The sequence below is a fragment of the Mus caroli genome, unplaced genomic scaffold (assembly GCF_978045245.1).
Source record: "Mus caroli unplaced genomic scaffold, Mus_caroli_1 scaffold_6, whole genome shotgun sequence".
NCBI lineage: Eukaryota > Metazoa > Chordata > Mammalia > Rodentia > Muridae > Mus > Mus caroli.
In genome coordinates, this window is record NW_028227261.1 from 34912072 (window position 1) to 34939630 (window position 27559).

The 27559-nt window shown below is 44.0% G+C and overlaps 1 protein-coding gene across 2 annotated transcripts in view; it reads left to right on the forward strand.

Moving 5' to 3' along the window:
- The first annotated feature begins 6096 nt into the window (after positions 1 to 6096).
- LOC147004218 (palmitoyl-protein thioesterase 1-like) overlaps positions 6097 to 27559 on the forward strand; it is a 54585-nt gene continuing 33122 nt past the window's right edge. Inside the window, exon 1 of one of the 2 annotated variants that reach the window (XM_085838397.1) lies at positions 6097 to 6322. In XM_085838397.1, the coding sequence (XP_085694523.1) occupies positions 6232 to 6322 (91 nt within the window). In that variant the 5' untranslated portion in view covers positions 6097 to 6231. Of the gene's footprint in view, positions 6323 to 21685; positions 21808 to 27559 lie in introns of those variants that run through there. The other variant, XM_085838398.1, reaches the window with a different exon arrangement.

A 27559-nucleotide genomic window follows, 5' to 3' on the forward strand; every position in this document is an offset into this window, starting at 1 on the left:
ATGGGGAGGGCTGCTGTGCCATGCTGTCTTTTGTATATAGCATGTCCACAAGCAGCTATGCTCACCCGCACATGATCGAGCTAGTCAAAAATTCCAGGCTCTTTGAGGGACAGGCTCATGAGGCTCTGCCCCTAGCTGAGGAACTATTGTCAATTGATGGCTGCAGGGGTGAGAGGGAGTCACTTTTCTTCTGGTGTAATTGTTGCTAGGTTACCCATGCTCACACAGGCAGCACTAATTGGACTCAATAGATTGTAGAAAAGGAAGAAAAAGAAAAGGAATGGGGGTGGGGCAGGAGAAGGAGGAGGGAGAAGGAGGGAAAGAGTAATTCAGTGTGATGATGGAAGGTGTGGTGGCACTCATGGGAGGTACCAAAGGGCAGCTTTTGTCCACTACAGCAGAGTGTGCAGTTCAGCTTGTTACAGCTTGGCAGATCAGGGAATAGGCAACTCAGGTTGGAAAGAGGAGAGGAGGGAGGAGGAGGAGGAGGAAGAGAAGGCAGTGGTGGTAATGGAAATGTGATGGGCATGTGTTCAAAGCATCCAGGGGAATAGAGGGAGGAGTTCAAAGTGCAAATAACCAAGACACACACACACACATACACACACACACACACACACACACAGAGGAAATTAATAAGGAAAGAAATAGACAAAGAAAGAAGAAAGGCCTGATCTTAGTAATTTTCCAAACCAGGCGTGGTGGTGCATGCCTGTACACCAGCATTAGACAGATGGAGGCAGGAGAATTAGAAATTCAAGTCATCTTTATCTACATAATGAATTCAAGGCCAGCCTTGCACACATGAAACCACACACACACACACACACACACACACCCTCACCATGTTTTTGGTATATTTAGAGTTGAACTTTTCTTGAATTCATCTCCCTTATTGAAGTAATACTGAATAAAATGTGTCTTTATTGCCTTTGTGTTTGAATATATATTTCCCTTTTTCCTCTTTCTCTTTCTTTCTTTTTTTGATGTGTAGTATGTGCAAGTATGTAAGCATGTTTGGGGGCTGCAGGTGTGTGTGCACATGTGTGGAGGCCGGTGATCAACCTTGAGTGTAATTCCTCAGTAGCCATCTGCCTGGAACCTGGACTCATTGGTTAGGCCAAACTGTCTGGTCAGTAAGTCCCAGGTAGCCTCCACTCTCTGCCTCCCTAGCACTGGGCTCACAACATGCACCGTTAGACTTGGGGATTCAACTTATGTCCTTGTTCTGCAAGAACTTTTAAGTTCAACTATCTTCAAGTCTCCAATCCCCCCACCCCCATTTTGTTATTGAGATTGCCTTACTTGTAATAACAAGATAACTACTTGTAGCTGGTTAAAGCCATACTGGTTCATGTCTGCTGCCATCTTGCCTTCTCCTTCTCTTGAGACACTCTCTGTCTCTGCACCTCTTCACTCTGCCTCTCTTTTCCCTGTCCAATCACAGGCCTCCTGTTGCTCTAATGTAATTGGACAGGGAAAATCCTAGGACACTCTACAGTCAAGGGTGTCTTCCTAGCTTTGTTTGTTTGTTTGTTTGAGACAGCAGGGTTTCTTTGTGTAGTCCTGGCTATCCTGGAACTTGATCTGTAGACCAGGCTGTAGATCTGCCTGCTTTTGCTGCTCCAGAGCTGGGATTAAAGCCACGCACAACCATCACCTGGCATGGCTCTGTGTCTTTTGAATGATCCTATAGCATTGTGTTGTGTGACAAAGCTTTTCCTGAAGAGACACAACACATGTCTACTTAACCTAAATAGTAAGTCCACAACAGACCAAAGTACAGTCTAACAAAGTATACTTAAGTCCAACTTGGTGAGTTTTATTGGGGTTACTTACAGGAATATGGGGGAAGGCTTGATTACAGGAATGAAAATGACTCAAACAGCTGCATCACTAAAGTCCATCATGGGTGACAGCTCACAAAGCTGGTAACTGGGAGCTTATCTACTACACACCCTGCAGGCAGTACAGCAGATTGGAGAGTGTCCTTTCCAGGTACCTCAGTTGGTCTAAACTTCCAGGCAGCTCAGATGATTTCTCTTCAAGCAGCTGGTCTGGTCTCAGAGTCTTCTTTGCAGCTCAGTTTCCCTTCCTCTGAGAAGGATCCTCAACCAGTATTGTTTACTCTGGTAGGCAGGGGCCTTGTAAATCTGGTTAGTTTCAGGTACTTCCTAAAGCTAGTTTGAGTTGTTTACCTTCCCGCTTAAGGCTGGATGTTTAAATTTTGAGGTAACTGTTAAGCAACAGATAGTTTTTTGCCCTTATTTGTCAGCACTGGGGTTTGAACATAAGGTATTGGGCATGACTGTCAGGTGTTGGGAGCTAGGCCTATCCAAAGCTTTCTCTGAGGGTCTGATGAAAGAACAAAGGGAACATTAATTTGTGTCTTTGCCTAGGGCCAGGCTTGGCAAGGTCAGTCTGGGGCTGAGCCAGAGCCCAGAAGGAATCAATATTATAGTTTTTGGGAACCGTGCACTTCCTCCTTGGTTGTGGTTATCAGCCCTGAGGTAGCTATGCCTGAGGTATTCTTTGTTCTCTTTGCTAACATTGCTTAATTAGCTTTCTACTGCCTCTATTCCCTTTTCCCCACCCCCCGGAAATAAAATATACGATGCTATAGTTCTTAATAAACTTGTTTGCCATGAGCCATCAGCTTATGCAAGATCTTCTGATCCAAACCAGGCCTTCTTTATTGTCTCATCTTTGTCCTTCCCCTCCACACCTTGCCCTTCTTACTCTTGCTGGTTTGATGAGTCAAACCCCACTACTGAGTTACAATGAGCTAGGTCCTTAGCCCTTGGTGTTTAGAAATTGGGTCTCACTGTGTCAACCAGGTTTGCCTCAAACTCATCCTCATATCTCAGCCTCCCAAGTGCTGAGATTACAGATATGAACCACTGTGCCCTTCTCCCAGGGCTCCATGAGGGCAGGAGTTGAAGAGACTCTGGCCAGCTTGACGAGCGATCATGGCAAACATGGTTCTGGCAAGCCTTGCACTTCTCTTTCATTTCCTCTGCTCTGCTAAAAACCATTAGATTGCATTCCTAAAACTAGCCTTTAAGGTCTATTAGTTGGCTACTTTCTTCTCCTGAGGCTGATTACTGAGGTACAGCTATCAAAGTATTGAAGTCCAGCCCTGTACTGGCTAGTTTTGTGTCAACTTGACACAGCTGGAATTACCACAGAGAAAGGAGCTTCAGTTGAGGAAATGCCTCCATGAGATCCAACTGTAAGGCATTTTCTCAATTAGTGATCAAGGGGGAAAGGCCCCTTGTGGGTGGGACCATCTCTGGGCTGGTAGTCTTGGTTCAATAAGAGAGCAGGCTGAGCAAGCCAGGAGAGGCAAGCCAATAAAGAGCATCCCTCCATGGCCTCTGCATCAGCTCCTGCTTTCTGACCTGCTTGAGTTCCAGTTCTAACTTATTTGGTGATGAACAGCAGCATGGAAGTGTAAGCCAGATAAACCCTTTCCTCCCCAACTTGCTTCTTGGTCATGATGTTTGTGCAGGAATAGAAACCCTGACTAAGACAAGCCCCCTTTGGCTCACCTAATTAACATGTCCAATCAAAATATACCACTGCCCCCTTTCACTTTTTAAAATTACACCTGCAAGGTCATTTGCTGCTGTTTTTCTGCCTGAGCCAGAAAGCAGCCGCTTTGAATCTTCTTCTTCTTCACTTAATAAAGGATCTCTGTGAAAACAGTCATTGAAAAGTGAGTTCCTTTGCATAAAGGAATAGTTAAAGTTGCTCCTTTTACTAATCTAGTCTTTAAACCCCACAATGATCAGCCACCTGTGTCTCATGGCGAGTAATTGGATAGGAAAAGATGTAAAGTTTAAAGTTTATGTAAGGTCTGAGGATATGAAACCTTCTAAGAGAGTAAGGAACTAAGAAAATGTCTGAGGTCTAGGAAGGTGTTTTGAGGTTGGTAAATGATAGAACCTAGTGGCGAAACCCCCACTCAATTCCCGATTCGGCGGGTACCCAAAAAATCACGAAGGACCATCTTGATGTAACTACATGAGGTTGTTTAATGACGGAGCTCCGGACTGACATGCATCCCACACAGAAGATAATGGATGTCGGCCATGAGGTTCGAAAGCTAGGGGGTTTTATGGGGTAAGGGGCTTAGGGGTGTGGAATTCAGCATAGCGACACACTATTGGCTTATTCAAACATCAACAGAAAAATTACATGTACGTGCAGGGTGTCAGAGTTCTGTGAGTTGTTGACTCAGTTCAGATAGCCCTGTTATGTCTTCACACTCCTCTTTATCTTATGGTCAAAATGTTCCCAGGAATGTTTTAACTAGGGGCATACCCAGGTTTGTTTTTCTCTTTTCTCAGCCCCAGGCAGCCTCTAGGCTCACAAACAACCAGCAATTTCTGAGTACTTTATATGACTTACAGGTCTTGAAATTTCATCTTTCTTTCAGTAAATACAAGTTATAAAAGTTAGAGAACATGAAAAACATAAATGATGATAAGAAAGTGATATAAGGTATATGGGAGGAATGAAAATTCTTCAGATCGCTCTGTACTACTGTTGTATTGAGACCAGAGTACAGAGCTTTAACATTAAACATTTATAATGCCGTATTCTGTAGATCTAGGAAGTGTTTAAGGACCACATATCTATCTAAAGACTAGCCAAATAGACAAACACTGTTTGTTCTTATTTACTTTTTAACTTTAGTAGACTGAATAAAGGTTATTTTAGTAAATAATCATGACTATAGGTATAGCTATGAATATATTAAATAACATGATTATGTGTGAGGTAATTGATAATTAGCTTGCATGTTTTAATTATTTTTAATAGTTTATAATAAGTGTTTGTATGGGTAGACTTAAGCTAAAGATAGCACCAGGACAGGAAAGGGTTAATAATGTGGGGAAAATGGCAAGGACCTTAGCTGAGGGAGCTGTTATCACAAGGTCATAAATTGTGTTGTAGCTTCTGTGGTCATCAACAGTGGTGAATTTAGCTTTAGGAAGGGAGGGGGAGTTGACTTGAAAGGAGTAGGCTTTTTTGGAGCCTAGTCTGTGAGAAGAAGGTGGGACTGTTGTGGTGCAGCTGGAAAAATTTTGGGAACCCATGGAGGCAGCTAGGTGGGGGAGGCTTGTGGGGCAGGTCACAGTAGCATTTCATGGCAAGGGGCTAGGAAAGCTGTAGTTCTGGAGGGACAGAAATGACAAGTTGAGGAGTGCTGGAGAGCATTGAGGCCTGGGGTCAGTCAGGGGTGGGAAAACCTTGGAAAGGAAGACTCAGAATCCAAAGGTTCCCCTTTGTTCCAAAACTGACAGGTGCAGCCATGGCTTGGCTGGGGATCCTAGGGGCCCTTGACCCCGAAGAAGCACCCGGTACCTCTTAGGCTATGGCTAGGAAATGGCTGTTTACTAGGAGCCAAAAGTTGATCTTGTCAGGTGAAGGGGGACGGAGAGGAGGAGAGGTCCCCACAAAACAGGTGAGGATGGGGGGGGACCCAGGCTTGGTGCTCAGCTCCTCTGGGGTTTCCACACCAACAAGATAAACTTTTTCTCTGGGTCTGTTATAGTACAGATTAGACCAGATTACAAGTAGATAAAGGCTGGTTTATTAGGAGGCAGTTCTCAGGTGGGTTTACCAATCTCACAGGTGGAGGTCAGTGAAGTCATACATCCAAGCTTAAAGCAAGGGAATTTTATGTGTCTTGGGTGCAAGAATAATGATGTGTGAGCTAGGAGCTGGGATTGTGTCCATATAGGTCAAAAAGTGAACTGCTGGGTAATAGAGGCAGAGAGAGAGAGAGAGAGAGAGAGAGAGAGAGAGAGAGAGAGAGAGAGAGAGAGAGAGAGAGAGAGAGAGAGGAAGGGAAGAGAAGAGAAGAGAGGAGAAAGAGAAAGAAAAAGAGAAAGAGAAGAGGAGTAGAGGCCAGCCATGAGCAACAGAGAGAGGGAGGAGAAAGGAAGGGGAAGAGGAGAAGGAAGGGAAACAGGAAAAGAGCCAGGGAGGAGCTAGAGACCAAGAGGGCAAGAGAGAGAGGAGGGGCAAACACACCTTTTATAGTGGATCAGCCTACCTTGCTGTTGCTAGGTAACTGTGGGCAGAGTTTAGACAGAGGCTGCTTGGACATGGGTTTCAGTCAATAGAAAGTCTTTATTAGCCATTCAGAAATGGCACTGGGTATTCAGGATGCGGTCTAGCCTCTAGCCTTTCCCAGGTTAGCTTTGAAAAACAAAAGCCATGCCCTGGGTTGACATACTTCAGTTAAAACAACAACAACAACAACAACAAAAACCAGCCAGAAGCAAAACTCCAGAAGCCAAAAAGCAAGGTTAGTACATGCAGAGTCTTTTTTTTTTGTAACTATGGACTTTGATGAATCAGGCCTTTGTTTTCATTTTGGTTGGTTGTGGGGCAATGAGCTATGCACAGACAGGTTGGACTCTAGTCGAGTTGAGGTCTTAAAGCCCAGTAGGACCCAGTGGTGATAATTTTCACCTACATGGGACAGAAGGCATTCCCTCAAGTCTCCTGGACCCCTGGCTCCTGTTACCGCCCCCACATCCCCCCACAGGAGAGGCTTGTGGCTTTCGTACACAATGTCCCAAGCTTGTGACTTTCATGCTAGACTCCTCCCAGTTACCTAGCAACAGCAAGATAAGACTCCCACTATAAGAGGGGCTGTTTGGCCCCTCCTTGCTCTCTTAAGCTTTTACTTTCCTTACTCTCTCTCTTACTCTCTCCCTCTTACTCTCTCTCTCTCTCTCTCTCTCTCTCTCTCTCTCTCACTCTCTAAGCTTTTACCCCTCTCTCTTTAAGCTTTCTTACTCTCTAGCCTTTCTTCTCTCTCTCTCCTTTTCCCCCTTCTCTCCTCTTGGCCATGGCCGGTCTCTTTCTCTCTCTCTTTCTACTTTTTCTCTTTCCCCCTGTCTTTCTACAATAAAGCTCTTAAACCATAGACTGTCTCTGTTCACCAAGACCCGGACTAAAGACTCTCACCTGTGTGGGAACCTCTCTCCCTCTGGGCCTAGAGTGTCACCCCAGGGTCTCTATTTTGTTTTTAGCTCCTCTGCAGTATCCAGCGTGGGATGCCAGAAACTGAGAACTTGGTACTGGGGGCTGCCCCTTGTCCACCTCCCTCCCCCGCCGTGTGGTGGTCAGTGGCTTTACACAGCCAGATGCCCACCTGGGGCCACATGCAAAGCGTCCAGCAGTCTTCCCATGTCCACCTGCCCAGAGCACAGGAAGTCTGGCTGGACTCGGGCTCTCTCACTTCCCCTTCTTTCCCCTACACCCACAGCCCCACAGTTGGTGGCACTGTCTACATGCTGAGTTTTACAGCCTAAAAGGTACGTCCACCATGGAGTCAGTTGTGTTAAGGTCTGGAGCCCTGTTACAAAACCCATCTACAAATACAAAAGAATAAAGTATGTATTTTGTCTGGTTTAGCCCTGGTGATCCTTCCTGCTTCTCAGTCTGATCTGGCTTCATATCTGTATGTCCCTTATGAGTAAATATTACTATTTTGTATTATAATAAGAAAACTAAAGTTCAGGAGACTAGGCCTAAATCTCTGTTTCCAAGAACTGGGCAAGTCCAGGCAACACCAGGCCTCAGAAGCTGCCCCACCACCTGGCTTGAGGCAAGGACAATGGGTCAGCAGCAGTTTCCAGACTTCCCCAGCAACAGTTTCCAGCCCGCACCCCCCTTCCCCCTGCCTGCCCCAGCAATGGTTCTGGAATATCCCTAGAGATAGAGCCAAGATTAAGATCGAGGCCATCTATCCCTCCACAGAACTCCCTTCATGTGCCTTAAATCTGGCCTGTGAGCTCACTTCAGGGTCTCTTCATCATTGTACATGGTAGACTCCAGCATGCTAGACTTCTGCAGAATAAAATGCTCTTTGCATTTACACACTGTTTTAGTCCAGGGTATCATTCTTCAGCGAATCATGGACCCACCCTTACACTTTGATAAAGGGAATCTTCCATTTTGTGCAAAGCTCAGAGAGCTGTTCAGACAATGGTAGACATCAACCTTAATTAACAGGGCCCAATAGGGGTCCTGATCCACAAGTTGAGAAACAGTGGCCTAAACTCTCATTCCCTGGTACTTTCTCCAAGCCTTTGCAGGGTGTATCAGCCCTCTTTCTCTGAGCTGTCTCTTACCTACCTGATTTAGATCCTGATTTAGTCAATTTTGTTTCAAAATGGGTTTAATCTTCATAACTTTCATTATATTTGTCATTGTGAAAGTCAGGACAAAAACAATTTTAAAATAAAAATTAAAAAAAATAACACCTCCAGAAAGCTCAAACGGAAAAATATTTCTTTCAAAGATATCAATGTTTTATAAAATCGAAAATGGCTAGAGGATTGCAAGTCAGAAAAAGCCAGCCTTTGCTCTCAGATTTGACACCAGCTTTCAAAGAACTGAAAAATTCTAGGAATTACAGCAATTACTACTGCTTGCAGTAGCTGGGTGGGTGACTGTAGAGAAATGTGTGGAGGTTCCTCAAACTCTCTTGTTTTCCAAGAATGGTCCCAGGAGCAATGCCATGTGGAATCTCCTCTTTTGCTTTCCAAATCTCATCCCTGATGCCTTTCACTGGTGGGAACTAACCCACACTCTACCCAAAACGAATTTTGGAAAATACAGAGCTTAAATTTCCAGTCATTGAGTAATATAATTAAACATAGAAAGGCTTAAATAGTACGGATTGTCAATACACACTTGATACAGACATTCCCTGTAAATGGAATAAACCATTCCCACCCTCCACAGTCCCCCCCCCCCCCGTGTTATATTTTTTGATACAGTGTGTATATATATTTTATATATTTGTTTTTTTTTTTTTTTGTTTATCAAGACAGGGTTTCTTTGGGTAGCCCTGGCTGTCCTGGAACTCACTCTGTAGACCAGGCTGGCCTCAAACTCAGAGATCCACCTGCCTCTGCCTCTGCCTCCCAAGTGCTGGGATTAAAGGCGTGTGCCACCACTGCCCAGCCAGTATATATTTTTTTATAGCATAGGTTGCTTGGAACTCAGCCACCCACATGCTGAGATTGTTGGGCCCTGACTCCCTCTCTTAAGATGAGTTGCTCTGCTTGCTTGCCGCCCAAGGCATCAGTTTTTAACCAAACTGCAATAGCCTTGAGTCATTTCCTGTTCCTGCCGGGCCCATGTAAACAGGAACTTGTTTACTGGACACTTTTCCACTGTGCTTCGGCCTGGAGATACACACACACACACACACACACACACACACACACACACACACATATATATATATATATATATATATATATATATATATATATATATGAATGAGTTGAGTTGAATTCCTAAGTAAAGATGGCATTCTCTTCTCACAAATGACCAGTGTCTGTGTTTTCTTTCAAATCCTCAGGTCTTTGCTCATTTCTTGGTAACATCGAAGGGGTGGGCACCATCAAGTGGAGGGTCTACTGAGATGGGGAAAGAAAGGAGTACTTGAAAGATTGCCCACCCCACCCTCCTGCCCCCAAGGCTGGCCAGCAGGTTAGGAGAACAGGGTGTATTTGAAGATGGGCACCACTAGCTCAAGTCTACTGCTTGTAAACCAACTAGTGGATTTATTAAAACAGCAAGGAACTGGTATTAAGATAAAAACAGCCAAAGAGTTTATTAAAACCTTGGAAAAGACAAGTCCGTGGTTTATCCGCATGGGAGGACTTAATATTCTCGATTGGGAACAGGTTAAAACTGATTTGCAAAAAAGACTTCAAAAGGAGGGTCCCGAGACTCTCCCTATAGCATCATTTTCTTTGTGAAGGATGCTTTATTAAGTGAAAATGAGAAAGTGAAAAAACAGATGGTTGAAATTAGTCGAACTTTTGAAACAGCACAGGATGACTGTTCTAAGAAGTCTTTACAGGCATCTGAGGACTCTTCAGACGAATCCTCCTCGAATGAGGAAAACAGAGAAGGAATTAGAGGAATTGTCTGAGAAGGTGAAAGAGTGTAAGGCGAGGAGAAAAGAAAGACCTCCTAAGACTAATCCCTTATACTCTGATTTAGAAAAACTGGCTTCTGTTCCTTTGGAGAGTGTTTCTGGGGGAGTAGTGTATCCTGTAATTGAGACTCAGAACCCCAAAGGACAGTTGGTAAGGGAGCATATGTAAGACCCCTGAAGCTGGGCCTCCGCTCAAGTCCCGGGATGAGCTGGCCAGCACCCCAATGACTGAAGAGAAAACCACATCTGATGCAAATTGCAAGAGGTTTTATTATCAGCTAGCTGAGGACAAAGTCCTCCTCGTGCAGGGGAGCGGTAACAGTAGGGGGCTTTTAACAGCTAGCTGAGGAATTGGGAGGAGTTGGGAGGAGAGTTGGCTACAGCTCCTTTTCTGGCGAGGGGTTGGGGGAGTGAGCTGTAGCTCCTCTCCAGTGTCTATCTCCATGTCCTTGTAGGTCTTCCTACAATTATCGTATCTCTGGCTGTAAGGAACAGAAACAAAAAGGCTTTTTGCTGGCTATAGAGAACAAAGAGCTTCTTTCTGGCTGTATTTTTAGAGACCAGGGAAAACAAACTTGGGGAGCATCCAGGGGCTTTACCTTCCAGGGAGAAACGCTCTAAGTTGGGGTTTCACACACACTCCCCTTAATTTTAGAGACATAAAACAACCAAAGGAGGCAGTGACTGCTTATGGGCCTCATGCTCCCTTCAATAGTGCTATTTTTGAATCCTTTGCAATTTTAAATTGTACTCCCTCTGATTGGCCACAGTTATGCAGAGCAGTGTTATCTGGAGAAGACTATCTTCTATGGAGGAGAGAATATCAAGAACAGTGTACTCAGACAGCCCAAAGAAATGCTGCTGCTGGATTCCCACAGAGAAATCTAGACATGCTTACTGGCACTGGACCATATGCTGCCTTGGCTGCACAGATTGTGTATGATCCTGCCGTGTATGGACAGATTGCAGCAGCAGCTACTTGTGCTTGAAAGGCACTTCCTAACCAAAACTGCTGGAGAGCCTCTCTCTAAGGCTTTACAAGGTCCCTCTGAACCATTCCAAGAATTTGTAGATAGGCTTATGCAATTAGCTAGCAGAGTATTTGGAGATGCAGATACTGTCATGCCTATAGTTAAACAATTAGCTTTTGAAAATGCCAATAAGTAGCCAGGCTTGGTGGTGCATGCCTTTAATTCCAGCACTTGGGAGGCAGAGGCAGGAGGATCTCTGAGTTTGAGGCCAGCCTGGTCTACAAAGTGAGTTCCGGGACAGCCAAGGCTACACAGAGAAATCCTGTCTCGAAAAACAACAACAACAACAACAACAACCAAAACAAAACAAAAAAACAAACCAAAAAAAAAAAAAAAAAAAAGAAAGAAAGAAAGAAAGAAAAGAAAATGCCAATAAGTATTGTAGAGATGCTATAAGACCTCATAAGGCTAAAAGTTTGAATGATTATATTAGGATATGTAAGGAAATAGATGGAAACTATGTTATGGGACAGGTTATTGCCTCTGCCATTAGAGGAAGCCCTAGAGGTTCTAGCAGAGAGTGAACCCAACCAAAGTCATGTTTTTGGATGAGGACAACTGGGACACTTTCGCAGGTATTGTCCTAAGGAGAGGCCACAGGGTGGGGGCCGTATTGCAGGATTATGCCCACATTGCCGTAAGGGTCATCATTGGGGAAATGAATGCCGTTCAAGAGCTGATGTTGAAGGCAATCCTCTCCCGCAGTCGAGAAATGGGGCACAGGGTCCGCTCTGAACCCTTCAAGCCAGAGTATACAGAGCCATGGATACCCCTGTGACTTTCCCTATCCAGTTTGTTCCACAAAAGAAATCCTTTAATATCGAAGACCTTGTCCGAGGTACCCCAGGAAGCGGAGGACTGGACCTCCGTGCCTCCTCTTGAGCAGTGCTGACTCAAATGAGACCATAAGCCCTTGGTACGAACGTTTATGGGCCCTTCCCTAAAGGAAGCTCTGGCCTCATATTAGGAAGTAGTGCCCTGTTGAGGGGCCTAAGAATTTTACCTGGTGATGTAGATGCTGATTATTCTGGAGAACTTAAAATTATGGTTAGTGCAAAACGTGGAGTCGTTGTTATTCCTCAGGGGGATAGAATAGCTCAGTTGACTTTATTACCCATGCTTCCTACCAATAATCCCAGTCTTAAATCAGAAAGAGGGAACGGAGGATTTGGGTCCACGGGTAGCAATGTTTTTTGGGTCTCTACCTTGGAAAGACGGCCTACTTTAACATTAGAAATTGAGGGAAAAACATTTGTTGGATTGTTGGATACTGGGGCAGACATATCGGTATTATTCAAATCCTGTTTGCCTAAATCTTGGGCATTGTAAAGATCACCTACAGAATTACGAGGTGTAGGGATTATGGCTTCATTGGAGTGCAGCAGCAAACTCTTTAGATGGGAAGATGATGAGGGTCATGTAGGGCTTTTTAGACCTTTTGTTTTGAACTATATCCCTGTTAATTTATGGGGGCGGGATATATTACATGATATGGGAGCTGTAATTACTACCCAACCCATCCAACATATGCTAGGGATTTGCTCCGGGGAAAGGCCTAGGAAAATATTTACAAGGAGATCCTCAACCCATATCTGATAAAGACCTTATTACCCAGGATAGCCAAGATAAAATAGGATTAGGAAATTTATCATAAGGGTCACTGCTCAATTGCCTCCTACTTTAAAACTCATACCCATCTTGGGGAAGTGATGATCTGGTGTGGGTGGGGCAGTGGCCTCTCTCTTCAGAAAAACTGGAGGTTGCACATAAACTTTTACAAGAACAATTATAAGCAGAGCAATTCATTTTAGAGAGGGGGTCAGGGCCCAACATGGGATTATGCAGTGTTGCTCCTGATTTACATTTTTATTTTATTTTATTTAATTATATTTCATTTTTTGAGTCATGGTCTCACTATGTAGCAATGACTGGCCTGGAACTTAGATAAGCAGACTGACTTTGAAATCACTTAGCCTTGGTGAGATTATAGGTTCAGCTTCCTTTCTCCAAATAAGAATCTGTCCAGCAAGCACTTGAAATTCCTGAAGTGCTTCTTCATGCAAATGAGGTACCCTAAGCTACAGCCAATGATATGTATCCACCCTAGAAATCCCTACCCTCAAAGACTGTATAGCACTTGATTCACCCTGAGTAAAGTTGAGTTGCCTCTCTGAAGCTGATCCTGAAATCTGTCTTCTCTATTGTACACATAGACTATCTGAGACCCTATTAATTGGCTCTGCTCCCTTTTGTCCTCATGGGCTGGTGGCCAACAACCTCAGTTAGAAGTAAGGACAACAGACCTTTTTGGGGTGCTTGAACAATTCTTTCACTTGGGCCACCTAAGACCATTGTAAAACACAGATACTTACATTACAATTCATAACAACAGCAGAATTGTGGTTATAAAGTAGCAACAAAAATAATTTCATGGTTCGGTGTTACCACAATGTGAGGAGCTGTATGACAGGGCCAGCTACAGCATTAGGAAAGTTGAGAACCATTGCTCCAGATTGAAGTCTTCTCAGTTTTGGTCCCTGTATTGTTTGCATAGCACAGGGTCATAGGTACTTGGAGTAGGCTAAACATCTCTCTATTGTGATCTGTCCCTTTCTCTGCACTTCCAATGCTTTTGGCTGTGATAATGCAAAGTCCAACTCACACTAGCTCAATCAATAAGGAGAATTTATTAGCAGGACATGGTAGTGTAAACCTAGACTCAGGAAATTGGGACGGAGGAGCACAAGGTCTAGGCCAGCCTGGTGTTTATGCTGATAGTGCACCTCAAACAAAACCAAAATAAAATAAAACAAAACTGGGCCAGCAAGGTGGCTCAGTGGGTCTAAAAGTAACTTGCTGCCTGAATTTGACCCCCAGATCTCACATGGTGGAAGGAAAGAACCAACTCCCATATCCTGTTTTCTGGCCTTCATATGCATGTATGTGCTGTGCCATGGATATATCACCCCTGACCCCATATATGCACACAGATTTTTTTTAAATGTAAGAAAAAAATAAACCAAACAATAAACAAACAAGTAGACATTATTACTTCGCAGGACTGAACAATGCCAGAGCTCTGTTGAAACTTGAAATTTGAGCTTTTGAGAAAGCTTGATCTAGCAGTTTAATGAGGATCTAGTTGATTTTCATCTGTTAACTGACTACTTATGTGATTCTGTGACTGATACACATACCATCAGGGATAGGGCCATCTTTCTTTCCTATTTTATAGCACAGATGTCTTTGGCATAGCATTCCCTTAGAAGAACAGAAAGTGCTTGGGTTGAATCAGAACACACTTACATGAACCTGAACCTATCACTATGGCCAAATATACCTGAAATAGTCTACCCTTGAATTAGAGACTGCATTCCCTGGACAAAATAAACACGATAAAGGAAACTTTTTTTTTTTATTTTTTTATTTTTTTGAGACAGGGTTTCTCTGTGTAGCCCTGGCTTTCCTGGAGCTCACTTTGTAAACCAGGCTGGCCTCAAACTCAGAAATCTGACTGCCTCTGCCTCCCGAGTGCTGGGATTAAAGGCATGCACCACCATGCCCGGACCTTTTTTTTTTTTCATTTTTTCTTTATATTTAAATAATCGATTAACTCAACTTTATTGCTAATTCCCAAGAAATTCACCTTTTTGAAATCTGATGGTTGGTCAAAGGAACCGCTTATAGTGAGATGACTGCATAGGTGTAAATTCCACAGTGAACATGGTAGTTATATTAGTGACAGACATCTCATTTCTCTCAATGGCAGGCCCTGGTTGTTCCCTGGAACTAATAAGGAACACTTGCAAGGAAGGGCAGATGGTGCTGCACCCAGGCAGACACATAAGAGACAGGGTGTAATTCTTTATATTTCTTGTGTTGGAATGGGAGTGTAGCTCAGTGGTAGAGCATACACTTAGCATTTACAGGGTGCTGGGTTTGATCCCCAGAACTGGGAGAAAAAAATCCCAGTGGCTATTGAAAAGATGACTCAAATTAGGAGGACTTATTTTTAATTCCTTCCCTCTTCTTTCCCTATAGATGGAGCACACTGGGTTAGAACACATACAAATATGAACCTATCACGATGGCCAAATACACCTTGCTTTCTTTCTCTGATCTTAAACATTCATTTCCCTAGAAGGACATGATGGCACACATCTTTAATACCATCACTCAGGAGGCAGAGGCTGGAAGTTCTCTGAGTTCCAGGACAGTCAGTGAGATTCTATCTCAAAAAAAAAAAAAAAAAAAAAAAAGAAAAGAAAAAAAAAAGCAAGCATTTCCTCTAAAGTAGATACATCTACAGTAGTAACCAGAGACACAGTTATTTTAACTAAAACACTCTGTGGGTCAGCTCTTTTAGAACCTGAGATGAGGATTCCTTGAGTCTAAGAGTCTACAGACTAAATAACATATCAGACTCTGCCTGTAAAAAAAAATTTAGAGGCTTTAATTAGTTACTGTAGCTGTGATTAAAAAACATGCCCAAGGCAGATGGCAGGGTTTATTAGGGCTTATGGTTCCAGTGGACGAGTCCATAATGGTGGGAGAGGCATGACAGAAAGCAGCTATAACAGGAAGCTGAGGAATTGCATCTTCATTGTGAGTCTTTTGTTTATTTATTTGAGACAGGGTTTCACTATGTAGTCCTAGCTGGTCTGGGGACCAGGCAAATCTCAAACTCACATAGATTACCTGCCTCTGCCTTTCAAGTGCTGGGATTAAAGGTGCCTGCACCAAGCCTAATGCTATCATGTCTTCAACCACAAGTGTAGCCTCCCCCTCACCCAGCCTGGAACCTGTCTGCTCAGGGGTGGAGCTTCCTGCTCATTCGTTCTGCCACGCCTACTGCTGGACCATGCCGCCGCTTGGAGACACACACACGTGGTCACCCTGTTACTTACTTGATCCTGAGATTGTTTGGAGGGAAATCGGGTTCCCTCCCCCTTCCTTTTATAACTGGATGTCGGAACTAGTAAAATTGGGCTTTGAACAGGATGATCTTGCCTTGGCCTCATTTCTCCTTCCTCCCCGTCTAGCTTCCTCTCTTTTCAGCTCAGAGCTGCCATCTCAGTGGAACTGTTCACGTTGCGGGCTGCTGGCTGGCCCCCAACAACAAGCACAAAACAGAGCTCAAAGTGGAAACAGGGCGATGGTTAACACACTTCCTCCAGCAATGCTGCACTACTTAAATCTCTCCAAACACTGCTGCCAACTGGGGACTACTTGTTCAAATATCCCAGCCTATGGGCGATATCTATCTATCTATCTATCTATCTATCTATCTATCTATCTATCTATCTATCTATCTATCTATCTATCTCTACAGGATCTCACTATGTAGTTCTGGCTGGCTTGTAACTCACCATGCAGACTATGGTTTTCTCAAACACACAGATGCCTCTGCTTCTTTAATGCTGGGATTAAAGGTGTGTGCTGCCAGGCCCAGCCTTGGGAACCTCTTTTTATTCAACATACTCTAAGGCTTCAATACTTCATTCTAAAAAACAGATAGGACTAAGCCAGCTGTGTTAAAATACACCTTTAACCATAACAGTTTGGAGGCAGAGACAGGTGAATTTGAGTTTGAGGCCAGACTGGTCTACAGAGTGAGTTCTAGGACAGCCAGGGCTACAGAATGAAAACCTGTCTCATATACATATACATATACTTTATAAATATATACTTATGTATATATATTTGTATATAATATATATGTATTTAGTTATATGTATATATACATATACATACATACATACACACACTAGAAGGTAAATAAATAAAGGTTTGAAAGAAGGAAGATATTCAGAGGCTAAAATTTGTCAAAAATGTACATATCAAACAATGACCTTTCTCAGTTACAGTTGAAGGGACTAATATCTACACAAAGCACCCTAAGACCAAGTTCTTAGCACAAAGGTGTTTTATTTGTCCCAGGGGACACAGGGCAGGGACAGACATAGAGACAAAGATAGGAGATAGAGGATATAGGAGAAGGGGAAGGGAACAAGGGGGCGGGTGAAGGGATATTTGTGCCAGGGTTCAGTGGACAGCACAGATGGACAAAGGACTGCCTCTGGATAGAGAGGAACAAATGGTTTATCAAGGTAAATGGGAAAACCCTGTGTTAGAATGAGGTGTTTGATTTTAATTTGGTATGTTAATTAGGGCAGCCAAAGGAGGCTTTTGATTGCTGGACTTCAATACTTTGATAGCTGGACCTTGGTAGTCAGCCTCAGGAGGAGGAAGTGGCCAAATAAGGAAATAGGCCTTGGTGGCTAGCTTTGAGAATGAAATCTGACAGTTTTTAGTAAGGCAGAAGGAATGGGGAGAAGGGCAAGACCTGCCATAGCCATGCTTGCCATGTTCAGGCTGGTTAGAGTTCCTTCAATAGTCCACCTATAAAGAATAGAGACAGTGTTGTCAAATGAGTTTCTATCAGCTTGTGTTTGAAGAAAACAAGAAAGTAATCCTTACTCAACCACAGACCACTGTGACGAAGTTACACATGCTGAGTAATGTTTTCCCTTCAGGCTCTGTCTTGGGGATGTTGGGGTTTCTTTACAGGGCATGAAATGTATTCAGCTGCTGAGCCATACCCTCAACCTTTCTGAAGAATGATTTTTGAGAAGGACAATTTAATACCAGAGACATGTTTTAGCACAGACAAGTTTCTCAGTGCCTGGAGGCACTTGCTACATAATTGATGATAATTTGAGTTTCATCCTCCCAGCCCATGTAAAGGTGGAAGGAGAAAACTGACTCCACAAAGCTGTCCTGCCACACGCACCCTGCTCCTTACCTTCATGATAATAAATAACATACAGTTTTCAAAAAGGATAACTGTTTTAGAGGGAAGACAGAAGCTTGCTGGGCTTAGAGGAAGGCGTGCTGATGGACAGTTTTAGGACACACTAATATATAAAGTAAGTTCTAAAATGGAACCCGCACTCCATCCTCCCTCCCCTTTGCCTTTAAGAGGGTGCTTCCTTATCCACCTATCCTCTCCCATCTCACCCCTGGGATTGCAACCCCATAGGAAGAACAGTATCAACCAAATGGATCTCTCTGAGCTCCCAGAGACTAAGCCATCAACCAAAGAGCATACATGGGTTGGTCTGTGGCTACCGCTACATATGTAGCAGAGAACAGGTCTTTTCTTAACAGCAAGGGAGGCTAGTCTTATGAAAGAGGACAAAACATTTTTTTTCTTACAGACTTGGGTTTAATTCATTTAGCAATAAGGTAGAATAATAAGGTAGAAGGTAGAAGCCGTTTCTTTCTCTAAGCAATAAAGACTGGAGCTCATTTTTCAACCAATTCTTTCTGCACTGGCACTTGGGTTTTTGCTCCATATGCATGTATATGGATGTGTGTGTGTGTGTAAGTATGAAATATGAGATAAGTAGGTAGTTTGAACCAACAGGAGTGCTTGAGAATGTACATGAATTTGTATATGAATGTATGTGAATTTATACATATTTGCTTGTGTAAAAGTTTTTCCTTTTTGAGTGTGACTCTCTTCTCCTTGTTCAACGAAAGTTTATTACCCCAAACTTCTCTCTTGCCTGAAAATGGAGAGATGAGGTATTGTTGACATCAACCAACCAGACACCCCCCCCCCAAAGCTCCCAGGGACTAAACCGCCAACCACAGAGTACATATGGGGGCACCCATGGCTCCAGTTGGATATGTAGCAGAGGACTGCCTTATGTGGCATCAATGGGAGGGGAGAACCTTGGTCCTGTGGAGGCTCAATACCCCAGTGTAGGGGAATGCTAGGGTGCTGAGGTGGGAGTGGGTGGGCAGGTGAGGGAGCATCCTCATAGAGACAGGGGATGGGGGAGGAGATAGGGGGTTTGTGGAGGAGAAACTGGGAAAGGGGATAACATTTGAAATGTAAGTAAGCAAAATAATAAAAATATGAAAAAATTCCACAAAACCCCGAAATTGAAAGGAAAGCCCAGGGCCCAGGAGTCAAAGCCAGTTGTCAACCCAGCCCTGTTCCTCACTCGCGGGCCTCTTCTTTTTACTTTCGGCATGATAGATGCTGCTGTGTCCTTCACCAAGAACTTCTGGGCTGGTGGAGCGGCCTCAGCATCTTCTTTTTTTTTTTTTTTTTTGATTTTTAATATTTTTATTACATATTTTCCTCAATTACATTTCCAATGCTATCCCAAAAGTCCCCCATAGCGCCCCCCACTTCCCTACCCACCCATTCCCATTCTTTTGGCCCTGGCATTCCCCTATATTGGGGCATATAAAGTTTGCAAGTCCAATGGGCCTCTCTTTCCATTGATGGCCGACTAGGCCATCTTTCGATACATATGCAGCTAGAGACAAGAGCTCCGGGGTTCTGGTTAGTACATCATGTTGTTCCAACAATAGGGTTGCAGATCCCTTTAGCTCCTTGGGTACTTTCTCTAGCTTCTCCATTGGGAGCCCTGTGATACATCCAATAGCTGACTGTGAACATCCACTCCTGTGTTTGCTAGGCCCCAGCATCGTCTCACAAGAGACAGCTATATTTGGGTCCTTTCAGCAAAATCTTGCTAGTGTATGCAATGGTGTCAGCGTTTAGAAGCTGATTATGGGACGGATCCCTGGATACGGCAGTCTCTAAATGGCTCAGCATCTTCAAGATGGTGGTAGTACCTATCAAGCAGGTTAAACTGTTACTGCAGCACGGCAGCAAGCAAATCATGGCAGATAAACTACAAAGGCATTATAGACTGCAGGGTTTGTATCCCCAAGGAACAGGGATGATAAGTTATTTCACACTCCTACCTGAAGATGGCCCCACAGCCTGGACAGCAGTGAAACAGCCAGCTCTTCCTGGACTTGGCCAACAAAGGAGTCCTGTCCTTCTGGTGTGGTAACTTGCCAATGTCATCAGATACTTCTTCATTCAGGCTCTTGACTTTGCCTTCAATACAAGCAGATCTTTCTGGTTTATAGAGCAAATTCCAGGACAGCCAGGACTACACAGAGAATCCTTGTCTCAATAAAAAACCCAGTCCAACCCAACCCAAAACGGAGAAAGAAAGAGAATTGAGTACCACACAGGGAAGACACATAAAAGGCCACACAGGTCTCCCATGGCATGACCTTTCTTTGTCCACCATACTGTGGTACCTCCAGATGATAGCATTCCAGAATCTTTTCAGTATCTATACTTCTTGTAGTGTATGTGTATAAGTGCATATCTCTATGCATTGGTGTGTGTGCAGGTATCCATGTTTGTGAAGAACAGAGGTCAACCTCAGATGTCATTCCTTAGGAGCCACCTGCCATCATCTTTATTATTATTATTATTATTATTTTTTTTTTTTTATTTTTTGAGACAAGGTCTCTCATAGGGAACTGGGGCCCACCAATTAAGCTAAGGTGGCTGGCCAGTCAACTCCAGGGATATTTCTGTCTCCATTGTCCTATCATTGGGATTATACAAGCTAGCAATCATATCAGAGTCCCTCAGTTGTAAAAACAGAATTCTTACGAAGTTTCGGCTGGCCTTACCCAACAGTTATCAGTCAGCCACAGAGAGGAATGTTTACTGAGACAGTCATTTCTCAAGATAGTCTGTCTCAGCTGATCAAACAATTCCAGGAAGAAGAGACCACAAACCTGCACATATCCTTTTATAGCCTCATCAACTTCCTTATTCCCTAGCCCCTGACCTACTCCTATAAAGGGTCCCAGCCAGCCTTTTCCCTTGGCAGAACCCCATTACCATGGGAGAGTGCCTGTCCTTTGCTGTTAAAAATAAACAGTCTCATCTGCTGTGGTCAGATTCTGATCTCCTGCTGCCTTCTGTATCTTTAGTCTACCCCACAGTCTAACACATGCTATCCAGTTTTTGTTGTTTTCCTCCATAAATGCTAAAGATGAAGGGAAGGTCTAAGTCCAGACTGAACTATATTTCCAGACAACGTTCTTGGAGTTTTAATGATTAACTCAATCTCCTCTCTCTTAACTACTTGTATTACTCCGTCTCCTCAATGTATAATTAGGGTGAGGCTGAACGTTCCAAACTTCTAACCATGGTTTGGTCTTTTTGTGATCATCCCCTCTGAAGGAGTTCATTAAGAATCATCTCATTAGAATCAAAGATGCTTCTTTTTTTCCCAATTTTTTGTTAGATATTTTCTTCATTTACATTGCAAATGCTATCCTGAAAGTTCCCTATACCCTCAGCCTGCCCTGCTCCCCTACCCACCACTCCTACTTCTTGGCCCTGGTGTTCCCCTGTACTGGGGCATATAAAGTTTGCAAGACCAAGGGGCCTTTCCTCCCAATGATGGATGACTAGGCCATCTTCTGCTACATATGCAGCTAGAGACATGAGCTCTGGGGGTACTTGTGGAGAGCTGTGCCGTGAGCAATTGCCATTATAAGATGGCGCTGGCCTCACTAGTAAACAAGCCTTGTACGCAAGTGCGAGAGTGAACTCACTCCTAGTCACTGTCCATTCTCGGGGCGTAATAGTGGGGTGATGGCCGAGCAACAAATCAGGAGCTGACACGCCATATCAGGTGCTGAAACGCCATGGCAGAGGGCTATATAAACGACTCCATTTTCTGGGGTCGGGGTCTTCCCTCTTGAAGAAGCAATAAAGCTTTTGCTGCAGAAGATTCCAGTTGTCCCGAGTGTGTTCTTGCCGGCGGGAACAAAAGCTTGGGATACGTGGCGTCGAAGGACCCAGGAACTACCATCACACCGGCGCAAGGGAGATCCCCCGTTCACGGGGCGGAACCAGAACTGCAGGACATTACAGCTCTCTGTAAGGTACGTACAGTCTTGAAATTTCTCCAGAGTTAGACGCCCTTTTGATTGTTTGCACGGCGATTGCACTTTCCCTTTCGGTTTCGTTTTGCTTCCACCACTGGAACTGCTGACTGGTTCCCAGTCACAGTCAGGCCTGGACAGCAGCAGTATGGGAATCTCCCACTCTGTAGTAGTGGCGTTATGGTCGGTCCTGAAGCAGTGTGGCCTGAAAATCGCCACTAAGACTATAGAGGGATTTGTCAGGGAAATAGACTGTGTGGCACCATGGTATGCTTGCTCAGGGTCGTTAACTGTCGCCTCTTGGGACAAACTGAAAGGAGATCTAGTTAGGGAACAGCAGAATGGCAAACTTAAAGCAGGGATCATGCCGTTGTGGAAATTGGTGAGATTGTGCTTAACAGACGAGGATTGTCAGCAAATGGTAGAAGCGAGGCAGAAAGTTTTGGACGAAATTCAAGACAGTCTATCAGAGGCAGAGAGGGGAGAGAGAGTAAAAGTAGAGAGGAAACAAAGTGCACTGAAGAATATAGGCCTTTCCACAGGCCTTGAGCCCGAGGAAAAGAGATATAAAGGAAAAAATGCCTTGAAAGAGATTAGAAAAAGGGATGGAAAGGGAGAGAAGAAGAGAGATCGAGCTGGGGAGGCACATAAGGAAAGGAGCCTCTACCTGCCATTAGATGAGTTCAAGGCACTAGCTGTCAGTAGCTCAGAATCGGATAAGGAACTTAGCAACTCTGAGGAAGCAGACTTAGAGGAAGAAGCGACAGGCTATGAGGGAGAAAAGTACCAGCCAGATGAAAGACGAGCTAATCAGTTACAGAATAACATGAAAGTAGCTAGAGACAAATGTCAAATTGCTATGTGGTCTTCGAGTCCGCAACCTCTGGGTCCTAGCACACCTCTGCCCTATGTGCAGAGGTATCATTCAGACTCATTCATTTCAAAAGAGGAACAGAGAAAAGTGCAGCAAGCGTTCCCAGTCTTTGAAGGCGCTGATGGCGGACGCGTTCACGCCCCGGTGGAGTATATACAGATTAAAGAACTTGCGGAGTCAGTCCGTAACTATGGAGTCAATGCCAACTTTACTGTAGCCCAAGTCGAAAGGCTTGGCACTCTGGCAATGACCCTGGCGATTGGATGACCATAGTAAAAGCCGCATCTCCTAACATGGGAATGTCTTTAGAATGGAAAGCTTTGTGGCAAGACTCCTGCCAAGCATAGGCAAGGGCCAATGCCAATGTTGAAGGGGACCAAGGAACATGGACTTTTGAGTTGCTTACAGGTCAGGGACAACACGCTAATAACCAGACAAATTATCATTGGGGAGTGTACGCCCAGATCTCAGCTGCTGCCATTAAGGCATGGAAGGCACTCTCTAAAAAGGGAGAGGCAAGTGGGCATTTGACAAAGATTACCCAGGGCGCCCAGGAGTCGTTCTCAGACTTTGTGGCTAGAATGACAGAAGTGGCAGGGAGAATCTTTGGGGACCCAGAGACAGCTATGCCTTTAATTGAACAGTTGATCTATGAACAGGCTACCCAGGAAAGCAGGGCAGCTATTACACCTAGAAAGAGCAAGGGACTGCAGGACTGGTTGAAGGTTTGCTGTGAGCTTGGAGGGCCACTCACTAATGCTGGTTTAGCAGCTGCTATTCTATAAGGGCAAAAACGCCCTGACATGGCTGAGCTCAAACTCTGCTATAATTGTGGCAAACTGGGACACTTAAAAAAGGATTGTAGAGCCCTTGTCAAAAGGAGAGCGCCAGGACTGTGTACTAAGTGTGGAAAAGGATATCATTGGGCTAGAGATTGTTGTTCAGTCAGGGACATTCGAGGCAGGCCCCTGCAGCCAGGATTCCCTCAAGCAGTAGATAATGAGACCATTCCAAAAAACCAGTACAGGGCCCCCAGGTCTCAGGGCCCAAAAACATATGGGACCTCGACAGGCAAAAGGTGGACCCCACAGTCTGCAGGCAACAGAAGGGTCAGCTGGGTTGGACCTCCGTACTACCACCCGATTCATGCTAATGCCTCAAATGGGGGTGCAGCCTATTCCTACTGACTATAAAGGACCTCTGCCATCCAGGAGTGTCGGCCTAATATTTGGCCAGGCCTCCCTTACCTTACAAGGTCTTATTGTTCACCCTGGAGTCGTAGATCAAGATTATGAAGGGGAACTTCAAGTTCTCTGTTCCTGTCCTCAGGGTGTCTTTTCTATTTCACAAGGGGATAGAATAGCTCAGTTAATAATTTTGCCAAGCCTACATGGCTGTTTTCCTTCCTCTGGTGTCTCCTGAGCAACCAGAGGGATTGGTTCTACTGGAAATGATTCTGCTTACTTAGTAATGCCTCTTGACTCCAGGCCATTCTTAGAATTAGTTATAGAAGGAAAACAATTTAAAGGGATTTTAGACACAGGAGCAGATAAAAGTATCCTGTCCCACTATTAGCTCCCATTCTTTGAGCTGGACAGCGCCTGAAGGTCAAACTGGACGATTCACTCCCTATGTTTTACCACTCCCAGTAAATCTCTGGGGGAGAGACATCTTACAGGCACTAGGACTGACCTTGACTAATGAATACTTGCCACAAGCTGTTCAAATGATGAAGAAAATGGGCTATAAAGAAGGAAGGGGATTAGGGAAAGGAGAGCAGGGTAGACTTGAACCTATCCCTCAAAAAGGTAATAACGGGAGACAAGGTTTGGGTTTTTCCTAGGGGCCGTTGAGGGCTCCACCATGGCTTACAGAGGAAGTTGTATGGGTTCCTCAATGGCCTCTCTCCTCTGAAAAGTTAGAAACAGCCACAAAACTAATTTCTGAACAGCTACGCTTGGGTCATTTAGAGCCCTCTACCTCACCCTGGAATACACCTATTTTCGTAATTAAGAAAAAAATCTGGCAAATGGCGCTTATTACATGATCTTAGAGCAATTAATGCACAAATGCACCTGTTTGGACCAGTTCAGCGAGGGCTACCATTGCTTTCTGCCTTACCCAAAAATTGGGAAATTATAATTATAGATATTAAAGATTGCTTTTTCTCTATACCTTTATGCCCTCAAGATAGGCAAAGATTTGCATTTACCATCCCAGCCATTAATCATGTAGAACTGGATCAAAGATACCAATGGAAGGTCCTATCTCAGGGGATGGTGAATAGTCCCACCATGTGTCAACTGTATGTGCAATTGGCACTTAAGTCAGTTAGAGAGCATTTTCCATCATTACAGGTGATAATTTATATGGATGACATTTTGATTTGCCATAAAAATACACAGTTACTGCAAGGTGCATACCCTATATTTATAAAAACGTTAGGGCAATGGGGATTGCAGGTGGCCACCGAAAAGGTGCAAATTGCTCCAATGGGAGCCTTCCTAGGGTCACTCATTTATCCTGACAAAATTGTTCCTCAAAAATTAGAGATTCGCAAAGATCAACTACATACCTTGAATGATTTCCAAAAATTGCTAGGAGATATTAATTGGCTAAGACCATTTTTGAAAATTCCATCAGCAAAATGAAAGCCTTTATTTGACATATTAGAGGGAGATACCCACATCTCCTCCCACAGAGCACTTACCCCAGCTGCATGTCAAGCTTTACAAACTGTAGAAAAGGCCTTACAAGATGCTCAATTACAAAGCATTGACGAGTCAAAGTCATTTGAATTGTGCATATTAAAAACTGCACAGTTACCAACGGCAGTCTTATGGCAAAATGGACCCTTATTGTGGGTCCACCCTAATGCTTCCCCTGCAAAAATCATTGAGTGGTATCCTAATGCAGTTGCTCAACTTGCACTTAGGGGGATAAAAGCAGCCATTACTCATTTTGGGAAAGAACCACATATGCTAATTGTGCCTTAACTTCTGCTCAAGTTCAAACCCTGGCAGCAACAACTAACAATTGGGCAGTCTTGGTTGCCTCTTATTCAGGACAAATTGATAATCATTATCCAAAGCATCCAATTTTACAGTTCGCCTTAAGCCAAGCCATAGTGTTTCCAGTAATAACAGCCAAACATCCACTTCCGAATGGGGTAGTAGTGTATACAGATGGATCCAAATCTGGTATAGGTGCATATGTAGTAAATGGCCAAGTAACATCTAAACAATATAATGAGACATCACCCCAGGTTGTAGAGTGTTTGGTAGTTCTAGAGGTCCTTGAAACTTTTCTGGGACCGCTCAATATTGTATCTAATTCCTTATATGTGGTTAATGCAGTTAATATGCTTGAAGTTGCTGGCTTAATTAAACCCTCTAGCAAGCTTGCTCACATTTTTCAGCAAATTCAGTCAGCCTTGTTACATAGAAGACATCTTGTGTATATTACTCATGTCAGGGCTCATTCTGGCCTTCCTGGCCCCATGTCTCATGGAAATGACTTGGCAGACAAAGCCACTAGAATCGTGGCTGCTGCTCTGTCCTTGCAGTCAGAGGCTGCAAGGGAGTTTCATAAACGCTTCCACGTGACAGCTGAAACATTACGCCGCTGATTCACTTTAACCAGGAAAGAAGCTCGTGACATTGTCACCCAATGTCAAAACTGTTGTCAATTTCTGCCTACTCCTCATGTAGGGATAAACCCCTGAGGCATCAGGCCATTACACGTCTGGCAAATGGATATCACTCATATTTTCTCCTTTGGAAGAAATCAATATTTACATGTTTTCATTGACACCTGCTCTGGTGTTATGTTTGCTACACCTTTAACAGGTGAGAAAGCCTCTCATGTTATACATCACTGTTTAGAAGCGTGGAGTGTTTGGGGCAAGCCCACAATTCTTAAAACTGATAGTGGGCCAGCATATACCTCTACTAAATTTCAGCAATTTTGTCATCAAATGGATGTCACTCACTTGACTGGCCTTCCTTATAATCCTCAAGGACAAGGCATTGTGGAACATGCCCACCGTACACTCAAGTCTTATTTTATAAAACAAAAGGGGGGAGTTGATGAGACTCTGCCCTCAGTGCCAAGAGTAGCTGTATCTATGGCACTCTTTACACTTAATTTTTTGAATCTTGACGAGCAAGGTCGCTCTGCAGCTGATTGACATAGCTCAGACCCCGATAGACCAAAAGAAATGGTCAAATGGAAGGATGTCTTAATTGGTCTGTGGAAAGGCCCGGATCCTATTTTGATAAGATCCAGGGGAGCTGTTTGTGTTTTTCCACAGAGTGAGAACAACCCATTTTGGCTGCCGGAACGACTCACCCACAAGATAGTAATCAAGGATGGTGTGGAAGATGCTGACCTCCCGAGGACTGCTCCTGATCATGACAATGCTGAACTTGTCTCAGGTTCCTAGTATGAGGGGTGAACAGAGATGGGCCATTATCTCGACTTTCCCTAAACCAATGCCAGTTCGCCATGATGCTATAGTTTTTCCAAAATTCTTTACTACTAATAAAACATTAGATTTACCATATCTACCCTATGATCCCACCTGAGCACCATTAGAAGAAAATCGCTCTTTATTAGAACATGGTTCTTTATGCTTTCAAATTAATGGACCAGGAAAATGTATCAACCTCACAGCCTGAGCTTTGGGGATGTTTAATGAGCACCGAGGAGGTTGGGTAAGCACAACCCAATATACTTCCAATGCAGATATAACCTTTACAAATTGGACCTTCTGGCAGGAGGCAATTTGGGTTAATGGTACATTTCTACCACCTAACTTTTTAGACAAAGAACGTCTCCACCAACCAAAAATAGCCCCTCATTGTAGCTTAGAAGATG